This window comes from Papilio polytes, unplaced genomic scaffold, assembly GCF_000836215.1.
Source record: "Papilio polytes unplaced genomic scaffold, Ppol_1.0 DF821644.1, whole genome shotgun sequence".
NCBI classification, from domain to species: domain Eukaryota; kingdom Metazoa; phylum Arthropoda; class Insecta; order Lepidoptera; family Papilionidae; genus Papilio; species Papilio polytes.
The window spans coordinates 393,665-416,920 of NW_013527560.1; the positions used below are offsets into that span (position 1 = coordinate 393,665).

The following is a 23,256-nucleotide window of genomic DNA, read 5'->3' on the forward strand; positions in this document are numbered from 1 at the left end:
GGGCTCGGAGCCTACCCTAAAGTTAGGGTGACTAGGCCATAGTCAATAGGTATTCAATAGCTTGCATTTAACAAATAAAATACATCTTACTAATATTGTAATTGGGAGAGTTTAAGTGGAGATGGATGGATAGATGCTTGTAGCCTAAACAGATGTCTATTAAATTTGTCATAATGTAGAGGATAGTCTGGAACAACACATAGGCTACTCACATTTGTTTTATTTTATTCCACGCGGACAGAGTCGCCGGCGAAAGCAAGTTTTACCATAAATATCTATTATATTGATACTTCATTCGAATTACCTGTTCCGTTCTACGACCTTGCACTTTTTGCAATGTCATATAAATGACACGACGTTTGACAACATCCGTAATTATTTTTATATTCGAGTTCTTACCAAAAACGTTTTTAATTGGATTATTGACGCAGATACATTTTATTTTAAGGTCATTTTATTAAAATATTAATTCAAAGATACGATCGATTATTGGTAAGTGTGATAACAATAGTGTCCCATCCTCAAATTACATAAATGGATATTATATTACAGAACCATTATGAAACAGTCTTTGAGATATCATAAGAAGTACATCTAGTCATGTAGCAGCCCACATCTGGTTGAAAACACAGCTAATACGCGTCTCTTCTATACTATTATTATAAAGAGTATTAGGAAAAAATAAATAAAATTTTAGTTTTGTACATATTGGATGGCCGATTTCAAAGTATTTCGCAATCACAAAGCTACTTTATCACTTAGTAATATAGACTGTAATACTTTTTATTTTCGCACGGACGATAATAAAAAGTATTATAGTAAGTCTCGAGTAGCCACTAGTTTTAAGAATGTGGGTAGAGCAAACAGATTCACTACTTAGGGATTTGTTTTTTTTGCCTTATTAAAGTCCATATCTTCAAGGCTATCCTTGTAGACCGACTGAGAGACCTTTTACGACTTCGATTAAAGTAAACAACTTGTCGGAAAGTAATGTCCTTGTAATATTCCACTCGAACATTTTACGAAGTTTAAATTACTTCCACGACCGAAAAAGTTCTTACAGAAACAAATGTAATTAATTAGTGATTACATAGATCAACATATTAGTTACGAGATGTCGCCCGTAAACTTTGTTAGCGCAAATTTGGACCTCCCGTTATGTCATTTTGATAGCGCGGTATTTAAAAAGGTAGCCTATAATATGCCTATCCATGTTAGCTACCCTCCAGTGAATGTCTCGGCGAAATCGGCCCGGCCGTTTCGGAGATTGCCCGAAACAAACGCGGCTTGCGGACAGGTAAACAGATGCGATTTTCGTTATTAGCAACGCAAATACATCACCTTCCTGAAACCTGGATTTTTTTCTTTCGATATTACAAACAGACACTCCAATTTTCTTATATGTATAGATATAGATAAATAATAAAATACCAAGGATCATATCAAATGAGGTGAAGGACTTAAAAGTAGACAACTAATTTTATGACTACGAAAAATGTACCATAACATTATATTGTTGCTTACCAATTATTACATTTTAATATTATTATCATTGATATTGTTAATTTGATACAACCAATAGCTAAGTAATTAATTAAAAATGTAACACGCTAAGTATAGACAACCGTGATATTACGAAAATATACAGGCGAAATTTACTGACCCATGCGAATATTTCGCGCAATACTTATTACGTACCGAATAAATTGGTTAAATCGGTTTTAAGTGACATGGAAATTCGTTAAAATATATGAAACTTAATTGATAGTTTAAAAAGTTGTTTAATATAATTCAGAGAAGAATACTAAATGTTAGAAAACGGGGAAGAAGACTCGTTAAAATCAGTTCAGCCGTTTAGGCAACAAGATGTCATTATGGAATGGACAGAAATGCAAACCCACATACAATTATTCTTACTCGTCCACTAAAAATCTCTTACAATTTTGTCAGTAGGTCAAATCGGACATTTAAAGGCGACATCATTGACCTCTAAATTGTTACAAAATCATCGTCATCTTTGCCATCTGTTGCAACAATGTTAGTTTAACATTATACTAGCTATCAACCGCAACTTCGTATTTCGACAACAAAGAACTAAACTGAGTTCTTTCTATGACGAAGCTAGGGTCTCTTTCTAGTGTTCTAAATCATAATTGATATTCGTATCCGAAGCTCTCATAAAAAAAAACTTGAAGAAAAGATCTTTCTGTTTTAATAAAACTTTTGCTTGTACATTTTGACGTTATTTAATGTTGCATAGGAACTCAAGCCGGGTCTAGTTAATAATGAATCTTGCCATTTATTCCTTTTTTCTAATTTCAATAAAGATAAAAATAAAATTGTATCGGCATGGATTTGTTCAGATCATGAGAAACAGTTGGGTACCATCTGGTGTAACCGAATTTACTTTCTAATCGGCCGACTTGCAGCTTCTAAAGGCAGTGCAATCGTTTTAACTTTTACAACTATAGTTCCGTATTGGTAACAAACTACTTAACATTCTTTGTAATATCTGGCCCACTTTGACAATGATGGTAGATGGACTCTTTGTGGCGTTTCTCGATAGTGCGTTTGTATTAGTTTATTAAAGTCGGATAATGGAATGAATTGTATTGTCCATCAAATTATTATTGGCGAGCGATGCATAATGACAATAATGAAACTTGTTCATTATTCTTGGAGCGTTTATGTACGGAATCATTGCAAGAGTGTAATTTCCGCATATAAATCGAAGTTAACTGCATTGTTAGAGACGATTTCCCGTCTTTTATAATACTGTACAAAAGCTTGTATAATCGATATCCGTTGACACAGTTCGCTTGGCCATTAAACATTATGATAATAGTAAAAGCATTCAAGTATTTTATTGAAAACAGGGTAGACAGGGAAGTATCTATTAGATCTTCTACTGTTAATTTATTTTTGATTTTGGATTTAATATATATTTAAGAAACTTCATATAAAACTATATCAACAAAGGCATTTAAAAAAATAAAACAAGAATTAAATAAATGTACTTACATTTGTTACTATTCTAATCTTTGGAATAGTCTAAATGTGAACAAAGAGTTGCAATAGTTCCGTAGGGAATACGAACAAGAACTAACGACACTTTGAATGTGATTTAATGATAAGTGGTATTTAAACGGTGTCTTTAGTTAGTGGAAAGGTCTGTTTGCGTACATTCACTAATTACCCATATACACGTTTTTATTCTATGACTTATAGCGATTCATCTATCCCTAAACTAGTGTAGTGTGTTGTACTATTATAACATTTGGAAAAGAAGTTAAGGTGCCGATTTGTAAGATAAAATTAATTTAAAAAGTTTTAAATCAAATTTTCTCTACGTTCTTTGAAAATAGATTTTTCGTAATTGGCATCTCAAATATATCCTGGATAAAAAAATAGTTTTTTTTTTCCCACAGATGCTATAATTTTATTAACCGTATAGGTAGATAATAATAACTTATAAAACCCAACACTATTTTGCGAACTCATTTCTAAGCTGAAGCTAGAATCACCGTTAAAAAGTTTCTCGTACCTTCACCGTGCAATAAAACATGAATCAGATAGGAACTACGGCGCGTTTAAACCACAGCAGATGATAAATTTGCTTTTTAAATTAATTCACGCTCCATCCGGCGAGTTTTTAAACCGTTGATGTTATCAGGATTGCAACAGTTATCTTTTAAGTGTTAAAATAAAACATTACACGACCGCTTACAGCACATCGCAATCAACGAGTGGCCTAATTGTGTTATCAAGTAGAATCAACAGCGATGGATAAGGACACGGGGAAAATGCCTAAATTCGACCCGAACACGGAAGCTTTTCAGATGAGGGCCCAGTGGAAGAAGGCGGAGGCGTGCAGCAAACAATGGACTCAACTCTGGAGCTGGTTACTGGATGAGCAAAGGTAAACTACAACCAACCTTATAAACAAACGTAACACTACTATTGTCACATTGTCATCCCTTTCATTAACTTTGACATAAATGAGACCACAATACGTATAAATGTCACGGCGATGGAAATCTATGGTATCGTTGCTGGATGTTCCGCTTAACCTCGATAGTCTTATGATGACCCCTATGGGTATTGATGAATATGCGGAAAAAACTAGCGCTCTAGACAATTAATATAATAATTGGGATTTCCAAAATCACTCCTCCTAATTCGGTACAAGACTATATGGTGAAACAATAATATCTAGATCTGTGAGGAAAGTACTGCTATCAGTTGATTTTATCAGAAAATATATAAAACCTACATGGACTTGGAAAATGGCTTAAACGGAAGGCGCTATTAGGCTGTCATAGTATAATTTCACTTATGCTCATTGGGTCAGATAACATGCCGTCTATAATATGAGTCAATTACGGTTGAAACGAGTTTAAGTAACAAATGCATTTGCTTAATCCTCAAAATTGTCACTCGATAATCGCGAGAAATTATTCTCGTGTTAGTCACACAAAACTTGCAAACTTTTATTTTTATTGTTACGTTCCACGAAGAGTATTGTCTTTCGATGTCAATTTGTTCGTGTTAACGAGTTGCAAAACAAAAGTTTATTATTATAATATACGTGTAAAGGTTTCTGGTTTAAAATAGACACGCAATTCAAAGCCGTTCCATACATTTGATAATGATAAGGCTAATATTTTGTGGAAGAAATTATTTTAAACATTATTTTAAACATTTTTTAACAATATTTGCTATAACTATAACATTGAAATAAAATTCTGTAATTGCATTAAATTGTAAAAATGGTATCTAATCTACTAACAATAAAACATTTACAATAAAAGTAGATAAAGATTCACGTCAAAGCTTTAAAAGATCGAAGCTCAACCATGCGATAGTATTTAGACCAAATATTAGTCTTATATAACAGAAGTGAACATTAAAAGAGTTACGGTATGCAAGTAAATTGTCCGCAGAAAGGAACGTAATTTAAGGTAAACATAGTTGCAAAAAGGTTACATTATACGACGCTAGTTCACGATCCATCTATGACGTCGTGCTCGTAAATGCATGTTTGGTTCAAACAAACCCCAGCTTGATAGGTCAGCAAAAGTAAACATGACTAGTTTAAACTGGTAATCATATTCTAGTGTTGCCTCGAAAGCAAACAACTAACAAACAGCATGTTATGGAAGACTATATGTTTGCTTGTTTTACTGGTATGGACTAAGGATATTGTGGTTACGTCCTGTTTCGGCTTTTGAATCGAACACGAAAACAACGAGAACGGAAATTATCAAGATTGAACAGAAAACAGACTATAGTATTAGCAACAGCATGACAGCGTATTCACACTTATCTAACATAGTTCTATCAACAAACGATTGTCCAGTGCTCTTACATTTTCGGAACATAATAAGTTTGTTTTAAAAACTATATAACTACAGGCTTTCTAAGTTAACTTTTGGCTTCTAGTGAAGGCTACATAGCATAGATATTTGTAAATTCTATGTTTAGGTTTGGTATATTACAATGAGTATTTAAGAAATGAAAGTGCTGCTTCTTAACTTGTTTTGTTATAAGGATATTCAATATCATATAAGTATGTTTAAATTATTAACCCAGAAAAATTGTTATATAAGTTTCTCTTGCGTAAGCCGATGAAATATAATTAATGTCATGTCGTGTTATATATTCGTATATAACATTTTATGTATGTATCACATTAGATATATAACGTTGCGAATATCACACGGAGCTTTACGACTTTCAAAAGCAGGACGTTTATTTCCAAGCGATGTGAATTTGTATTGCGTAACAACGAACCCATTTGGCCATGTTGCAAGTTTTTTATTATGAGCTCCGGCGAACTTGCAAGCTGAGTTCCGCTTAACGTGAAATGCAGGTTTCGAGAATGTTTATTTTTATTTTCTTAAAGTAGAATAAAATCACCGAGGTTGACTAAAAACATTAGTTTCGCTTTAAAATGAAGATCTAAAACCAACTGAAGTGAACATTTGCAAAATAAATTTGTCAATAAAATCATACTTCACACAAATATTTTAAATACGAAAGTTTACATGGATGTATGGATGAATGGATGTTTGTTAGAGGTTGTGAACATTTGTCCCCTTTTATTATAAAAAAGGCTATTTTTTTTTCAATCCCACGCGGACGTAGTCGCGTTTAAAGGCTAGTAATGAATATTTTTGTAAGAACCCAAATTATGTTAATAAGTAACTTAGCTTAAGTGGAATTTTTCTTTTATATTTACAGACCTATATTGTTTAAAATGCAACCTCTCGTTATAACGGTCACATGTCACCAAGTTTGCAACTGACCGACAAGATATGCAATTTGCCTATATCGTATCGTAACTCTTGTTAGTATCGAACTAGCTCAAGGCAAGAATTCAAATATAATGCAATCCAAAGTAAGGCGACTCGCTTATTGGAACAAACTCTGCGAAGAGGTATCAGCGGAACCCGGCTAACTGATGTAAATATTGAATCTTATAATGCCAAGATTGATTTTAGACAGTATGAATAGTAATATACAATTCGTCTATCAGAACCATGCAATTTACAACTCTCAAGTTACTTGCTTACAAACATAATGCGAGACTTATGAGTGACGGAATAGAAATGACATTTCTATTACTATGGATACTTCGCCATTTTTTTGTTGTGTCAAGTCTTGGAGAATGTCAAAGAATTTATTCTATCTATACTATTATAATAAAGCGTAAACACACACTTCTTTGTTGCCTAAGATATCAGCAATTACAGAATATTTTTGAATAATTATTTTTTTTAATAAAAAGCCCTATACTTACGTCACGCTTTAGACGATATATTTTCACGACATTAAACTTAGAGGGTAAATTTTTTGGATAAAAACCCTAATGTGGGAAAGAAACGATAAGTTGCTGCCAACATCAAGAAAGCAAGATTGTTAAGGTTTGTCATGTCATGGCATTAGCTATTGATAATTTGACAAATGTAAACAATAAACTAAAATTTTCATTATGTCATGCGGATGAAGCCGCACGGGAAGGGCTAGTTTTTCGATAAAGTAGAAAGTTATTTCAAAAGTTAGAAGATTCATCTAGTAATTGTTCTAGTTCTAGGCCTATTGGATGTATCCACAACAAAATATCTTACTTCTTATTGATAATACAAATGCGAAGTTTGAATGGATAGATCGTCCATCATGAATGTTTGTTAGAGTTTGTAGCCTAAACTGCTGAACGGATCTTGATAAAATTTAGACAGAATAATATGGAAGCACACATATACTAATTGTTTTTTTTAATTGCTCGCAGACAGAGTCACGGACGAAAGTAAAGATATAAATTACGTTTTGTTATAAAACACACACAATTTCTCGCTGAAATGAAGTAATTACACAATAACGAAAGTCCTTTTTTAAGAGACTATAAGTACGCCAGGTCATAAATAACGATGACAAAAGTTGGTTATGCAAAGGGAAACTTTTCGAAGTAAGAAGTTATACAAAATTCATGCAATTTCGAAATAGCTGCAGTTGTTGGATTATTTCGCGCTGTAGCATCACCGAAACGTCGTAAAAATGGCTGATACGAGTATATGTGACTAAAGCGTGTTTTCAGATAGTAGCGAATAAATTGGAAATATGACAAGAAAAATACAGGCTACCGTTTTATTTTTTTTGCATTTCCATCCATCCTTATATTCCATCAATATAAATGTACTTAGGTTAATTTTGTGTATCTTTTACAGTCTAGAGAGGGTACATTTTGGATGTAGACTGTATCATAGTGATCTCTAGTTACATCTTTATTACTATTACTTCTTACTAATATTGTAAATTTGAAAGTTTAGACCGATGGATGGATTATTGTTTGTTAGAGTTTGTAGTCAAAACGGCTGAACGGATTTCGATTAAATTTGGTATAGATGTGGAGGATAGTCTAGAAGAACACAATACACTTTTGTTTTTTATTCCACGCGGACGGAGTCGCGGACGAAAGCTAGTTAATGTAATAAATGTAATTATAATTAATTATATCTTTATTTTAGCCGAACCTTGAAGGAAGCAAATGCTATACGGGAAGAGGCCGCGGCAGAACTACCACGTGCTATAGGGAGAGCGGAGACAAAGAAAAGCCTTAAACCAGTACCGGTCACCTCTACTGGCTTTATAGGGTGGATAGCTGCTAAGTAAGTCATTTTCTTACTGCAAGAATTTTACTGCAGTGACACTTGTATTATTTACTGTCTCTTTCATTCACTCCAACAAAAGAGAAGCTAAATCGAAAGCATTCTCTAGTGCAATGTAAAATTTAAATCTAGTTTAATATTACCTAGGATTTTACCTTAGAGCTTGTTGAGGTGCTTAGAAAATGCCAAGAGCGGCACGCGGCACTCTAGATAAAAAGTGAGGTTACAAAGGAAAAATTGAACTACAATTTCCACTTTATTTTAAACAGGAAATTCTGAGTGTAATTTTATATGTAGAATACACTACGATCTTTAATTTAAAATACACTGAAAGGATAGCTTATAAGTTATAAGTAACAATATTGACGAATTAGTTAAAATAGATTGAAATATATATAAAAAAAAGAGTTTCGTAATGTTATTCCTTTCTGGCAAAGACCTTTATTTAAAAAGGGATATTATATCGTCATTTTCTTAATCATAATTGAAATTAAACGTATATTTTTCTCACAGACCTGACTGTCAACTGGAGATATATACTCCGTGGCTAACGAATATACCCTTGAGACTACCAGACGCCTGGGAATGCAAGAACTATGAAGCTTACAAGTCTTAATCTAAACATTTGATTTTATGTTTTTAAAATTAAAAATGTATCTCTTTTGTTCTTTGTCTTGCTTGCTTCTGAACCCCTTTACGAAGTTCTTAGTATAGGCTAGAGAATTATCTGAGCAGTATAAGTGAAACTAAATTATCCTCACTCCTAACCATTTTCTATACCCGTGTAAGCTTTACAGAACAACCGATACCAGCACTAATAACCGAGCTGAACATCCTTGTTTAACTATAATTCAAAATCCTGTGTAGCTTGCGTTAAAATTAATCAGGAATGACAGCCTGTGGCTATACTGCTAAAAGCCACTAGCCTATATAAACAAATTATTGTGCTCTTGTATAAATGCAATCAAACCACAGGTTACGTCCAAATTGATACATGCATTAATCAATATCCATTAATACAAAGTGCTGTGGCTGGCAAATAGACACATATGTTACACGGTATGTATTTGCAGACCTTTAGCGACCTCTGTACGTTCAGTCCAGTCTGTCGGAAATCGATTTTCACTAGCAGACGCGCACACGATTGCCGGCAATGTGGTTAATGTTCCTCATTAAACTAGGATATTAGTAAATTACATGTACAACGGAAGACAATAGACTGAGGAAGATAAACACCAAATATCTAATTTTACTAGAGGTAACTAACACTTCTAGTATGGGTTTTATTAATTTTTAATGACACAAAAGGTTACGATCAATGATTTCTTCTCAAAGTTTTGCTCTATTCTAGATTATAGATTAATATTGAATCCCTAACAAAGCATTTATCCCTGATACAAGAATGTATTTAGCACTATTATCCTCGATACATAAATCTCAATGCAGACGGGAACAACGCAGTTCGTACATAAACGATTAGATCGGTATAGAATACACAAGACGTTAGTGAAAACAATAGAATATCATTAGCATATACGATTGGTGCATGGTAGCATGGGATTAAGTAATAAATTACTAATAACAAAGAGAAATATCTAATGAATTATAAATGGCAACACAAGTACAGTCAATTTTTACTCATTACATTAAAGATATCAATCGCTATCCTCGCTTTTTATCTTATAATGAACCTTAAACTGATCATGCATGAAGCAAACATTTTCTGACATTCAAAGCCTTGACTATAGCATATAGATCTTAACACATAATTTTTATTGTTTTATTTGGTAATATGTATATTCTGGAAGCGAAAGCTCAGCAGTTTGATTTAACAACTAAATGTAAACATCATGTAATTACGCGAAGCGGTTTTTTACTTTATAAAATAATGTGTTATTAAGTAATTTAATCTCGTCTTCCAGCTATTTAATTAAGGTAACAGCATTAAATATAGTCGATAGACACTAACCTTTTTAGTGACGTGTGTTTACTGCCATTGCTCAGCAGTTTATGTTTGGGCTTGTCAAGGACGCCGGTCGGAGTCGACGACGATATAGTGAGATCGCTCGCGAACGAGCTCGTCGAGGACTCCTTGGATATGTTGCTTCTGGTCTTCCTGACCGCGGACTCAGGGCTGCCTGGACTGCCGACCAGCTCCAACGCGAGGCGGCCCTTGACGGGCGCCGGCGGCGGTTTCTCCTCAACGGGCACCATGTACGACAGCATGGCTGCCAATCTACAGCACTCTTACAACATGGAAATAACTGCAACGTACAGTTCTTACGGCCACTCTTTAAATAATGTTTCTACGTCCATGTTATAACAAAACTGTATTGTTCACACTATTTTCACCCAAACACTTAATCTTTTCAACAGTCTAGTGAGATCTGAAAGATAATTAAATGTTACAATTTTACTAACTAAAAAAGGGAATTATAATTTCGATGTTGCTTGCCAAGACCTATCATTGTTTTGTAAACAAAAATACATTGTAAATGTCCAAAAATTACAACGGTACAAATTATAACGATACAAATCATAACGGCCACACGGTGTTTATAAATTAGTACACTCATTAATTCTCATAGACCGACGTCTATTATTTTCCGGAGCACTTCAGTTAATTCTAATGTAATGTAAGCCAACATAGGTATAATTACGAATAAATGTTATTATTAAACATTACATAAAACATTTTTTTTAGTAGTTCTTTTTTATGTCTGACGGATTTAAAGCTTTGGAAACACAGAAAACTACATTATATTTGTAAATTGCTGCATATTAAGATGCTAATATTTTAAAGCAAGTATTATTAATATTTGAAGCTTGTATGCATTACATCAAAAAGCGAGTAGAAAGCAGAACAATAAAGCTATCTTCGGCGATTGACGAAGCGTTAAATTAAGATCAAAATATTATTTCCCACGGCATTAGATCCTCTTTTATTTCGTTGCGTTACATTAAAGTTTTTGTTGTTTTCATTCTAGTTTCATTGCATCGGGCGCGTTGTCCTAATTTGCCCTTGACAGTTTCGCCAGTCATCGTCCACTTTGGGAACCAAACCAGCGATCTTTCTGACCACAACCTAATTAACAACTTTACTACAGCATTATTACATCATATAATTCAACTTTAATAATGAAAATACCAACATCTACTGTATTATCTTTATCCGCATTCGTCAGTTTTTTTAGTCACGCAAAAAACAATTTTTATGTGCATCTTGGCCTTGACAGAGTTATTGCCTTCACGGTGTAACTATTCAATAAAATGTTTCCTAGCTTCTGAATCAGTCAAGTAATAGCGAGACAATTCCACTCAATAACGCATTTGATTTAAATTTGATCGATGCCTTCAATATAACGTTCGTTATATAACCTCCAAGACATTAATGAAACATTTAATAACACAAGTGCAGTGAACGCGTACTTTATCGATCTTTGTATCAAATCTATGACATTTCTTACTACACTCAAGGTCATTTAAATTATTTTCATATCCAGAGTGGACAACATTGTCTATTTTAAACTAATTCATATACCTACCTAATTTACAGTCTCCATGTCATTGAGTCCGATGCCAACGGACTTACTCCAAACATCGCGTACACCACCGAAACGAATCAACCTGTGAATAAAACAGAATGTGATTTATAATAAGCAATAAAATTAATCACTGCAAATGGAAATATTGTCTGTTCGATAACACCGAATATTTACGATAACAATATCCATGTAACAATAGGTTGGCAAATAAACCGGCGATTACCAAACCAACTCACCGCATTTAATGTTCCAAATTGATTCCGTTAAAAAAATAATTCCCATCATGTTATTTCAATCTCTTACCACTCTAGCTGGGTAACATTGCCTAATTGTACTTTCCAAATACACGAATAACGAAAATTTTAACGGTACTACAATGAGATTGTTTATTTACATTAGCTAAATACGTCCAAATGTAAACATGTCAAGCATTGTGTAGACACAGTTGAACTGCGTAGATATCGCGTGCAGAGATTCGGACGGTATCCATCCAGTGGCGCCACGTACCAACAGATCGTATAACTTTGGCGGTGGGCTGCATCCTAAATATAACTAATGCTCTAACGAGCTCCTTGCCCATTCATAAGAAAATGGCAAATGAAAGTAAACATTCAATATCTTTATAATCGCATCAGTTTCCTGGATAAATGAATAAATGCATACGGAACCGTTAGGGCTGTTTGAAGACGGATAAAGCTGCAGGTCTTGTGGGAATGACAACATAATAGCATTTCTCAGCCAGTGAAAGGTCAGACGTTGGTATGAACTCATGAGTTCGTGTGCTCGCAACTACCGATCACAATCGCCGGTTAATTAGAAACATTATCTTTGTTATGTAAGTACACCTTAGTTTCACTCACTATACGTACCAATAATTATTTTTATGTAAACTCAATGATATATGACACTGTTTATGGATTCTTTAACTATATGCACCTGAATAATGGAACATCTATATACACATTATCTTATTGAATAATAACGAAAGAATTTACGTAGTTTTCTAATTAATTCTTTTACTGTATATGCGTTAACTTATATAAATTTAGGCTGCATTAATTGAAAAAAAAATCCATAACAATTCAACATCCGGCATTAGGTATGTGGACACAAGGCGCGTCCTGATCTTAATCCTGTATATTTAACTAGACTTTGATTTCCGGCATCACTTATATTAATTTAAATAGTGCATAAAAAATCGTCTTCAATTGAATCTTTCAATCTCCATTATATCTAAGACATTTAGTTTCCTAAAGAAAATAATGAGCTCCAATATTTATAGTTCGTAATACAATCGTCATTGTGAAATTGTAAGTATTCATAATACACATCGTTACTTCTCCATACCTTTCTTATAAATATCTATTAAAATAATGATTAAACTCAATACTAACGGAGAATGAAACATATTATTCTTCTTTTTAATATTAGTATTGGATTTAAATAGACAAACAGTTGCAACCTCGACAAAAACGTATCTAATGAAACGTTCGAATTTGGAACGCTACCGTGGCCCGGTAACGAAAGAGCTTGCGAGGTTTCATTCACGCAGAAATGTTTTCTTAGCGGCCAGAACGATTCTATTTGCTCCGTGACGACAGCACGCCAGCGAATTGATACGCTTTGATAAAGAAAATGATTTAGCCTCTATTCAAGAATGCATTGCCTCAACATCTTTTATTTTTACTGTACCATTTTTTTTTAATATTGAAACTTTAATACTTTTTAGTGATAGGTACACATTATTACTATAATTATACAAAGCGGTAGGCAGACATAACAGTGAATTCGCACTTGTATTTCAATGTCAATATTTTTGTGACATTTTTTTTACGATTGTGTCCATAGCGGATACCCACTCTAATATTTGTCACGAATAATGAAATTTTTAATTAATTTCAAATTCTTTAACAAAGATGCAACACTGACCAGACCTTGAGTAATGTTTTATTTTCGCGAGAACGTAAATTCCCTTCATCGAGTCGCGACAAAACATCCATAACTGCGCATTTGTATTCCAGTCTCGTGTCCTTCGTAGTCAGTTGGCCAAGGGAGAGTGCTACATAACGAATAACAAAAAAACAGAACAAGTCACATGATAGTACATAAGTTATAAATTACACAAAAATTTAAAGAATTAAAACTTGTAAAAATAACTTATAAGCGCGATTTATGAAAATACCAGCTGTTCCAGTGCGGCTTCATCCGCATGAAATGTCAAAATTCAAATGCACAAATGACAATTGTTTCCTTGATGTTGGCAGCAACTTATGGTCTCTTTCCCATATGGGATTTTGTCCAAAATATTTACCCCCTAAGTTTAACGTAAGTGTAGGGCTTTTTGTAAAAAAAGGATTATTCAAAAATATGCTGTGATTGCTGACATCTTAGGCAACAAAGATGTGTATGTTTACGCTTTATTATAAAAGTATAGAAGATGTAAAAATGCAGGATACCACTAATGCGAATAAGGTATTTTTCCCGTAAAAAAAATCCTTAGAAAATCAAGTTTGGATATATCAAGAAAATTTCATTAAAATGTTCTAAGCTATATTGCAACAACATAATTTTTGCTTTTTAGTATTCCACGATAAAATAAAATATGCAAAAGAAGTGTAAGAACAGTATAACTGTAAATATAAATGTAAAACATGTAAATATTTGTAGATTTGAATAAAACCAGTTTATAATCTTATTAACAAAATGTATAGGAAAGATTTCAAATTTTCTAAAATTCGCATACAATATGAAGCAGTATCTATATTATGCAAATACATTATATTAATAACGTTATCCTCTTGAAGATGTATAAAACAATTCTTGAACATAGAAAATTATTTATCTACTTAATGGATTTAAGTAATAGTGTTACTATATTTCATTAATAAAAATTCGGACAAAAAAACATACTAATTGCATTCCAGAAAGATATGAAAGTAGGTACTGTATATTTTAGCGAGGTAAAACACCAATATATTTTTTACATTAAAACAACATTCCTGGCAACTTGATACCAATAAAAAGAAAGCAATCAAAACAATATGGAGGCAAAAAAAATACGTTTCGGTTTAAAACCCTAAGTTTTCGGTATAAAACTTCATTATCTACTGTGACATTATTGGTTTGCGAAAAAGGTATAAAAAGAGAAAGTTATTGATTACGCTGTGATTCATTAGACCGTAAGTCTTACACCTTGTAATTAAAGTCGTCTTGTTGCTACGAAAATACCATTATTTTATATATTACTGGCTTTTATCAATCTTTTACTGATCAGCAACTATATGTTACTGGTATGTTTCCGCAGGTAAGTAAATACATGGCGATTTTCTGATCATCTCCCCTGCCTTATCCTACTGCCGTAGGGTCGGCGCACCGGGTTTTCGTCCTCCAAATAACTCTATCATCCGTTATATCAGTCATCACTCCCTACTTGATCATGTCTCCTTTCACGCAATCCATTCATCCCTGTCTAGGTCTACCTCTACCAGTGAATTTCTTTATTAAGTGGTACATAATATTTACTTGAACAGAAAACATGACATTAAAAGAATATTAAAACCACATCATAATCAATTCCATAATCACTGACTACCCTTCAAGTTATTGGTATACGTTGTTATAATTGAGCCAATTAGACGTATTTCTAGAGTAGCAAACGATACATAACTCTTTTACATTTTTTGCCAGATACCCTACACAAAAAGCTTAACAATTAATATACAAAGATGGCAAATGAGCAGATACCTTAGTTTTATTAGTGGTTGTTGATGACAAATTTCTCATAATGAAATGAAGATTGAAAATGTTGCATGTGTTGTGATGAAATTTTTACTGAGAAATTTATTTGGGTGGTCGTGCAACCAATAATATTGCATGCAATGAAAACCTTACTAATGTTTTTCGCAATAATTCTCTAAGATAATATTCTAAATCTTTCTTTGAGCTCTGGTAGTGGCGGTTTAGCGAAACATACCAACATTCTTGAATACATTCATTCATTAATGATGTAGCTCATATAAAAGTTAAGTTTGCAAAGTTTTATTAAAAATGTTTGGAGTGTTACTGACGCTGATATTTTTAATTAATGAGAATTCGTTATCGAATATAGAGAAATCTTCAAACTATTGGATTTTTTTAATGTAATTACAAATCACATTTTATTAATCTCAACAGATTCTACGATATACTTTTAATAAAAAATCACATTATACTAACATTCAATGCATTATCTTTAAAAAACGAAATATAATACAGAAAACATTACTGTTATCTCAGCTTTTTTCACAAATTATGAGAAGGATGACAATACGTTTTTGGACAGGAATTTCGTCAGTGGAAACTCACGATAAAATGTTTTCGCATACTCGCTTTCACACAATGCTGTTTGTACAGCTTTAGATAAACGAATTTCATTTCAAAATAGGTGAAATATTCGGAATAGGGTTGAAAATTCCTATATTCCACTTTTAGTGTGGACGTTATGAAAAAGTACATAGTCGAGTTTTATAACTTTTATCTTTAAAAAATATATGACATCTTTAGAAAAACTAACTGATCTCTATTACATTAAAACCGTTTGTTCTATATAAATACTAGCTTTCGCTCGCGACTCCGTTCGCATCAAACATCCATCCATCAATCCATAACTCTAAACTTTCGCATTTTTAATATTGGTAAGATAAGATATGAAGCTTCAAAAGACAAAGAATTTTATATAGTTCCCTATATTTAATTTGCTTGACTCCGTGTATGGGATTCGAATCTCTCTTTATTTCATTTTTATATTTCGCGTATTCACTTAGCTTAGATGGAATCGTGGACAAGCGCTGGTTTATTTATGTTAAAAAATATATATTTACGCCTACGGTATTCCGATAGAGTTAAATTAATTGAAGGATACACTTCGAAAACACCAATATTTCGATGGAATTTTACAGTAATTCAACAATTTAATACATTCACAGTTGTCGCATACTTGACAGAAAAAAACAGAGCGTCAAGTCCGTTATACGATACTTTGTCAAGGACAAGACTTGATAGATCGATGCAAACCTGATTCATTACACAATTTAGACAGGAATTATATTGAAATTATAATCTTAAGTTTAGTTTCCACTGCCAAAATTGTATAGAAACATTGTCATCTTTTTCTGCAAATTCCTAGACAACTGTGTTCAAATGTATGATGTATTTAAAAAAACTAATCTAGCAGATTTGACAAATATTCGTCACTCAATCGTTTCGGCAACGTATCAAAATTATCGTTTTATTATACAATCATTACTGATAACGAAACTTCAAGATTAACTTGGCTTCTTCTATATATTGCACATATTTTATTTGTTTATGTAAAGACATTAGCCCTCTAATCTTATTACCTTGTCTTTATCAGTTTTCCTCTGTAACGCAATGTGTTCTAACTGCATATGCGCTTGTGTTTACTTTTGTCTTTGACTTCTGAACTCATCTGATAGATGGTTAATGTAATAAAGACAACAAATATGTTTGCTGGAATTGATCACTTTATACACTTATGAATTTCAGATGTATTTAAAAGTGTATGAATACGCCCAATTAATAATTTAGGTTCAATCCAGTGCTGTAGTACATTTATAATGTACTATAGATATATTTACAATAATGCTACTCATAATTTTAGATAATCAGTTTATTCGCTTCAAGATTGTTTGGAAAGTTGCCAGATATTTTTAAATCAAAATACAAAAGAATGGTGCCAAAACAGGTCATTAGTTTTAGTGTCAATGCTCTACATAAAGGCAAACGGATATTTTGTATGGATCAAAAACGTTTATTCGTTTGTTAGCGAACAATAAACACCAAATAGAATCGTGTCAACCTAACATTTGCAGGAAACTCGACTACCTCACCCATATGGTCATCGAGTTCATCACAGTGTATTGTAGTGGGTAGTTCGGCACACCTAAGTGACGTGGGCTCGGCTCTCGATTTTCGATTGTTCAAAACACATCGTTATTGGTCATGTGACATCACAATCTAATCAAGGTCGAGGACACCTTACAATGCACAACAGTCTCCCCTCTCTCTGCTAATAATAAAGCAGTAAGATGAACTACGAATAAAAAAGATGAATAGAAAGCGCATCACGATCGGTGCCAACTAGCAGATACCGATAGATCACGAGTTGAATTTTTCACGGGCGAATCATGTTTGGCTTTTATAAACTTTGTTCCTACTATTTAAGTCAGATAAAAAAGGGACAGTAAAATTGGCACATTGAGAAGATATGAATAGACGATCTAGATACGTCACAGCACGACTTAGAAGACTTACCTGTAGCATTGTGCACAGTAACAAAGCTACAGATAATATCTTTTCAGCTTTAAAGTGTAGACACGTTCCCCTTCTCTTTTTATTCTAAGACGTGTACAGCCAGCCTTGTTACATTTAAATTTTTTAAAGAATGTTCCGACTGTGCCTAATTTCTATTAAGAAAAATGACCAAGACAACAACAAAAACTCATTACCTACAAGATGATCGTTTGACCGATTTACTACTTGTTTTGATTGTATATTATTTATTAGCATTTTAAAGTATTGTAGCATATTAATATAGATGAATAGATGATGTCCCCAGGGAATAAAACCGAAAATCGATAGCCAATGGAGAATATGCAAAACAACAAACTTAATAAAAACATAGGGAGACACAAAATGGTATGCCAAAGCCTGCTTACCTTTTAGGAAACATCTTAGCCTCTACTCTACATTAACAACTTTGGTATAGGCGACCGTTGAGATCTTAGATCGTTTCGGCGGCGATTCCGTTGAGTGCCTTGGCTCAAGGTCCCCCGAGAGGGGAGCTCGGCTTGGACACTCAATATAGTGTTTAACTACCGATTTGAGGGTCCTCAAACGAAGCAATCTTCAGCTTGATCGGTTGTTATTGTCAGATTTAAAAAGCCGCAAAACATCGAGAATGAAACACTTTTCTGCTAAGGCAGACTTCTTGCTTCTGTAATAAGCGACGCGTTTATACCTTCCGTCGCACTCAGGAAGTTATCAAAGAAACAAAAGTGATCCGGCATACAGTATGTTTTTATGCAAGGTGGATGTTATGTAGCTTGTAATATTAAACACACGTATGTTTATTTAATTTAAGTTTTATTAATAGTTTTTGCTAAACGATGGTACAGATTCAGTGTCCTATAATAAGTTGAAAATATTTCCGACAGATGATTTAATGTCTTCTACTGAGATATTATCAGAAAAATATACTTACGAGTAACTTAAAATAGAAGTATGTGATTATTTTCTTATAAGACTATCGTTTTTTAAGATGTAAAACCTCAGCAAGGTTTGTTAGGAAGTATAAGGGAAGTTGAATCGGGGAGTAAAAAAAGCCGATTCTGAAGGCAAATTATTGGTACGAGTGACACGTAGTATACCTACGGCATATAGTATAAGTATAGGTAACTACGACACATCGACAATGCCAATTTCTGTTTTGCTTAGTGATCGGTTGTGTAACTCGATGTAAACCGGCTTACTTTATGCAAGCACATCGTTAATATTAGAGCAATGCGACATGCATTTGCAGTCATAAAATACTAAATAGAAACCATTCCTATAAATCGCGTAAAAAATCTAATAAATAAATTATTGCATTTTTTTATAGTTACTTAGTAAGCATGATAAATTTAGTAAGAAACATGATTACAAGATAAAAAAAAAATCTGAAGCGTCAGATACCTATATTTATCGTTTTCGCATACTTGTCAGCAAACATGTATTATATTAAAAGAGGAAAAAATTGCATGCTTACTTGCTGTACTTCCTATTTGAGATGCCGGTACAGTTGGCGCATTCAGGATCAGTGCTGCGGCTCTTCTCCAATCGGTCGAACGTATCAAAAACAAGAGGGATGGTATGGATGCGGCCGGCTGTTTATAAACATTAGCAGAAGCGACCGGGATGCGATCAATACTGCGGCAAACTGAACTGAAGGTATTATAGCTTAAACTCGTGCACACCTGGCGCAGGGAAGATGGATAATCAAGGTACACAGAGCAGTAGATCACAATTCGCGGCAGATTTGTACGCCGCGCGACGTCCTTTAAAAACGTACTAAACGTGCGGCTGACGAGAGCCGTGTGCGCGATGTGCGCGGTACGCTGTGCGCAGTACGTCAGTGCTATGTGAACGATGTGAAGTGTGAAGTGCGAGCCAAGGTGGCTTAGGAACACGATACAATAATAATGAGTATACCATGCGCTGAAATAAGCTAGCGCTAGCGCTAGCTGCGCTAGGCGCAGGTACGGTGCATTACTGTACCAACATAACGGTTGAAAACCTTAAGAAATCTTTCCAACGTCGATCCACCATCCTTCCATCAGTATCCTACACCTACGAACTTGTTTGGCGATATAAAACAATACTTGTAAATTACATGGGCAATGTAAAAAATTAAAGTCATTTCGTGTATAGGTCAACACAGTTTTATGTTCTTTATATCATTTAATTTATAATACATAGTATAGAAAAATAGGTTGTTAGATCTAGTAATTAAATTATCTGACCTAAGAGCAAAATATTAATTAAGATTCTAGGCTTAGATTACATTACTAGTTTATATCGGCCTCATGAAGTCCTCACCTAATTGACATTGTGTGGTCTTTCGGTTTTTCGAAATTAAAACTTATATAATTATGGATTCAATGTTTTTAGCGACTCAAAGATAATTTTCCGCTGCGAATTGTTGTCCACCCACATAATCGTATCAAATTCTGGGCTGCAAAGATTTTTAAAACCTAATTGATTTTAATAAATTACGTCTGTAGAATACGAAATTCTTCGAAATCGTTATTTTATTCAACGATTATTGAGCGATTTGTTTCCCAAGTTTTTATACTTGAAAGATCGATTGAAATGTAAATTAATTAAGATTCCCTTCTTCACCAAACTATAGTCCAATTTTACAAAACACAAAATAATGATGAAAAGGAAAAATATTTGAAAAATAGGTTTTATACAGATATAAATAACTTTAAATAGTGGCAACATTGATTTATATATACTCTGTGCGCACCATTTTCTTGTTTTAGGGATGTTGGATTCGGTGTTAACGAAAATGTAAACTTACTTTTTTCAAATAGTGATTAACTAGGTGATTTTATTAACTTGTTATACATTCATTGAAGAAATACTCAAAATTCATAGCGTAAAAAGAAGTCTAGTGAATGAAAACAGTTAACGGTTGAATTAATCAACTATTTCGTTGAGGTAATGTCCATCCAAAGAGTTTAGTAAGGATACTATTGTAATGCGTCCATCCCTATCTTGTTCTTATTTACTTAGGATCAGCTGGTCAACTTTCTGTTGCAATATTTTAAAACAAATGAGTATTACAACTAAGTATTTGGCCAAAATTGGCCTGCTGAAAGATCATATAGGGCGAAAATGGTTTGCGAAGTACCGATATCGATGTAAATTAAACCGTGACATGAGATGAGATGTTTGACAAATGCCGCATAGGATATAAACACCAACGATTGACGAACCAACCAAAAAGGTAGTGTTGAGATGTGGAATAATAGTTGGAGGACAAAAACCTGTTGCGCCAACCCTACGGGAGTAGGATAAGAAGGAAATTGATGATGATGATTGAGAGTTACTATTTTGATAACTAAACCGTTTTGTAAGTAATGAAGCCAGCAAAGAAACTAGACAGGTTGATTTCTTGGATTATTTTTAATGTTTTATTTTTCTTGTAACCTATAGTTGTATAGGTACATGCCTAAAAGTCTTTCAACACAAAGAAGTCAATTCGGCTGTCATCTCTCCTATCAAGTCATCAACTCTATAAAGTCTGAAATAGGTTGATTTGCTTATGATTATGAATTATGAACAAAGAGTTTTAAATATATAGAAAGGAACAAATACAATACTTATTCACAGTTAAGGTATGCCCACTTCATTGACTTGTGGTTATACCTTCACTATTTATTATTTTATTATTTGATTTCTTCCCAGTGTTACTTTGGTTTAACATTCTCTTCATGTAAAACCATTGTGATATGGAACATATGGAACATATAGTTTAGCATTATACTAATATTAGTTTTTATGTATATTCCAGGAGGAAATATGAAGAGTAATTTGAATATGAATAATATAAAAATCACCAATGACCGAGACATAGATTAATTGATAACTAGTGATGCTGCTATATTGGGACTGCTCTGCGACAAGCTGAATACTGGGTGACATGGAGGCAATTGGTCTACACATTTGTAAAGGCATTTCAAGTCTGACAGGACCTCCAGTAATCAGGCTCACTAAAAAGAAAAAGTGAAGCATTTTATTAGTTATTGACAAATGAACTTTTCTTTCTCTCAATTTTGTGTAATCTAATTAACAGACAACTAGTGAAGACAAGTGCTAAATAAAAATATTCGAGCAGATGTTGGAAAGCAGTCTAGGTTCAGTTGTATTGTTTGTAATATAGAACCTGATAATGTATCATTTTTAAAAGAGAATAGATTGACATCTTGAGATGAACATTTACTTCAACTGAATTGTGAATGGTAATATAAATGTTAATTGGAGAATAATATGTATCTAATGGAATTATAAATAAACAACTAAACATTCTGAAAAGTGGAATCACCTGAATACTATGAGCAACATGATAAAACTTCCTTCAGGACTCCTCTTCTTTTTATAAGACTGACATTTATGTAATTAAACATTTATAAGTAGAAACACCAATTATAAGCATAAAGTACTGAGGAATGCTTGTCTTACAATACCAAATAAAGTGCTAACTGTAAGTAATGAACACTTTGCCTTATAAAGATAGAATTGAATGGATTCTTCCAGACATAAGAAATTGTGCAAATGCAGCATACAGGAGTGGACTGGAATTATAAGTGAGGCCAAACTATTTTACCCTACAAGACTAAATTAAAAATTTTTAAAAACATGCCACTTTTCTGTATGTCAACACCTCCACTGTTGGGAAATGCACCAGTCTAGTCTAGGATACAAGTTAACTGTCAAGATTCCATCACTTGTAATGGCAAAAGTTGGTGTTAGAAGTACAATTGACAACCATAATTATTTGTACAGTAGTGATTGTCATATTTAACCCTTATTGTGGTAAGATTTCTTTTTTGAAGAATAGCAAAAGTTGTATGTAAGTAGCTAAGTTAAAACTTAAATTATAGTGATTGTATATGCTATACAAAATGGATGTAAGAGTTATAGAAATTTTGTGAAGAAATGTATGAAATGCTTTACAAACATGTGTAAGAAAAGAGGTGATAAAAAATTAAAGAAAACGTACAATTATGGATGAGCTGTTAACTAGTGGCAAAAGAGGAATATTTTTTTGAACTTTTGTAACCAGTCTAGTTTCTGCTAGGGTGAGGACACTTTTCTAGTTTTATACCATCATTCCCAAATTCCTTGGAACTAACTGAAGTTACATGTGAAGTATTTAATCCAAGAAGACTATACATGCTGAGTGGTACTTAAAACTTCTTTGCTAGATAGTGATAATA

At 33.3% G+C, this 23,256-nt stretch overlaps 2 protein-coding genes and 1 long non-coding RNA gene across 3 annotated transcripts in view; 2 read left to right on the forward strand and 1 right to left on the reverse strand.

Annotated features, from left to right (window-relative positions):
• LOC106108333 overlaps positions 1 to 19,885 on the reverse strand; it is a 33,549-nt gene extending 13,664 nt beyond the window's left edge. Inside the window, exons 1-3 of the mRNA XM_013289480.1 lie at positions 19,518 to 19,885; positions 11,714 to 11,795; positions 10,138 to 10,555 (exon numbers count right to left, since the gene is read on the reverse strand). Of these exons, the coding sequence (XP_013144934.1) occupies positions 10,138 to 10,394 (257 nt within the window). The 5' untranslated portion in view covers positions 10,395 to 10,555; positions 11,714 to 11,795; positions 19,518 to 19,885. The remainder of the gene's footprint in view (positions 1 to 10,137; positions 10,556 to 11,713; positions 11,796 to 19,517) is intronic.
• LOC106108334 lies at positions 377 to 8,833 on the forward strand. The gene is made up of 4 exons (XM_013289481.1): positions 377 to 492; positions 3,730 to 3,919; positions 8,028 to 8,168; positions 8,682 to 8,833. Exons 2-4 carry the CDS (start codon positions 3,783 to 3,785, stop codon positions 8,782 to 8,784), a joined length of 381 nt encoding a protein of 126 aa, XP_013144935.1. The 5' UTR covers positions 377 to 492; positions 3,730 to 3,782; the 3' UTR covers positions 8,785 to 8,833.
• Positions 19,886 to 20,788: 903 nt separating the features above from the next.
• LOC106108322 lies at positions 20,789 to 23,029 on the forward strand. Its single transcript, XR_001225923.1, has 2 exons — positions 20,789 to 21,422; positions 21,831 to 23,029. It is a non-coding gene; the product is annotated as an uncharacterized LOC106108322 (long non-coding RNA).
• The last annotated feature ends 227 nt before the right edge of the window (positions 23,030 to 23,256 follow it).

Excerpts from the sequence above, each read along its gene's own strand:
- LOC106108334 (XM_013289481.1), top strand. The coding sequence starts at position 3,783 with ATGGATAAGGACACGGGGAAAATGCCTAAATTCGACCCGAACACGGAA. Across the intron at positions 3,920-8,027 it reads TGGTTACTGGATGAGCAAAG|CCGAACCTTGAAGGAAGCAA; the intron begins GTAAACTACAAC and ends TCTTTATTTTAG. Across the intron at positions 8,169-8,681 it reads ATAGGGTGGATAGCTGCTAA|ACCTGACTGTCAACTGGAGA; the intron begins GTAAGTCATTTT and ends TTTTTCTCACAG.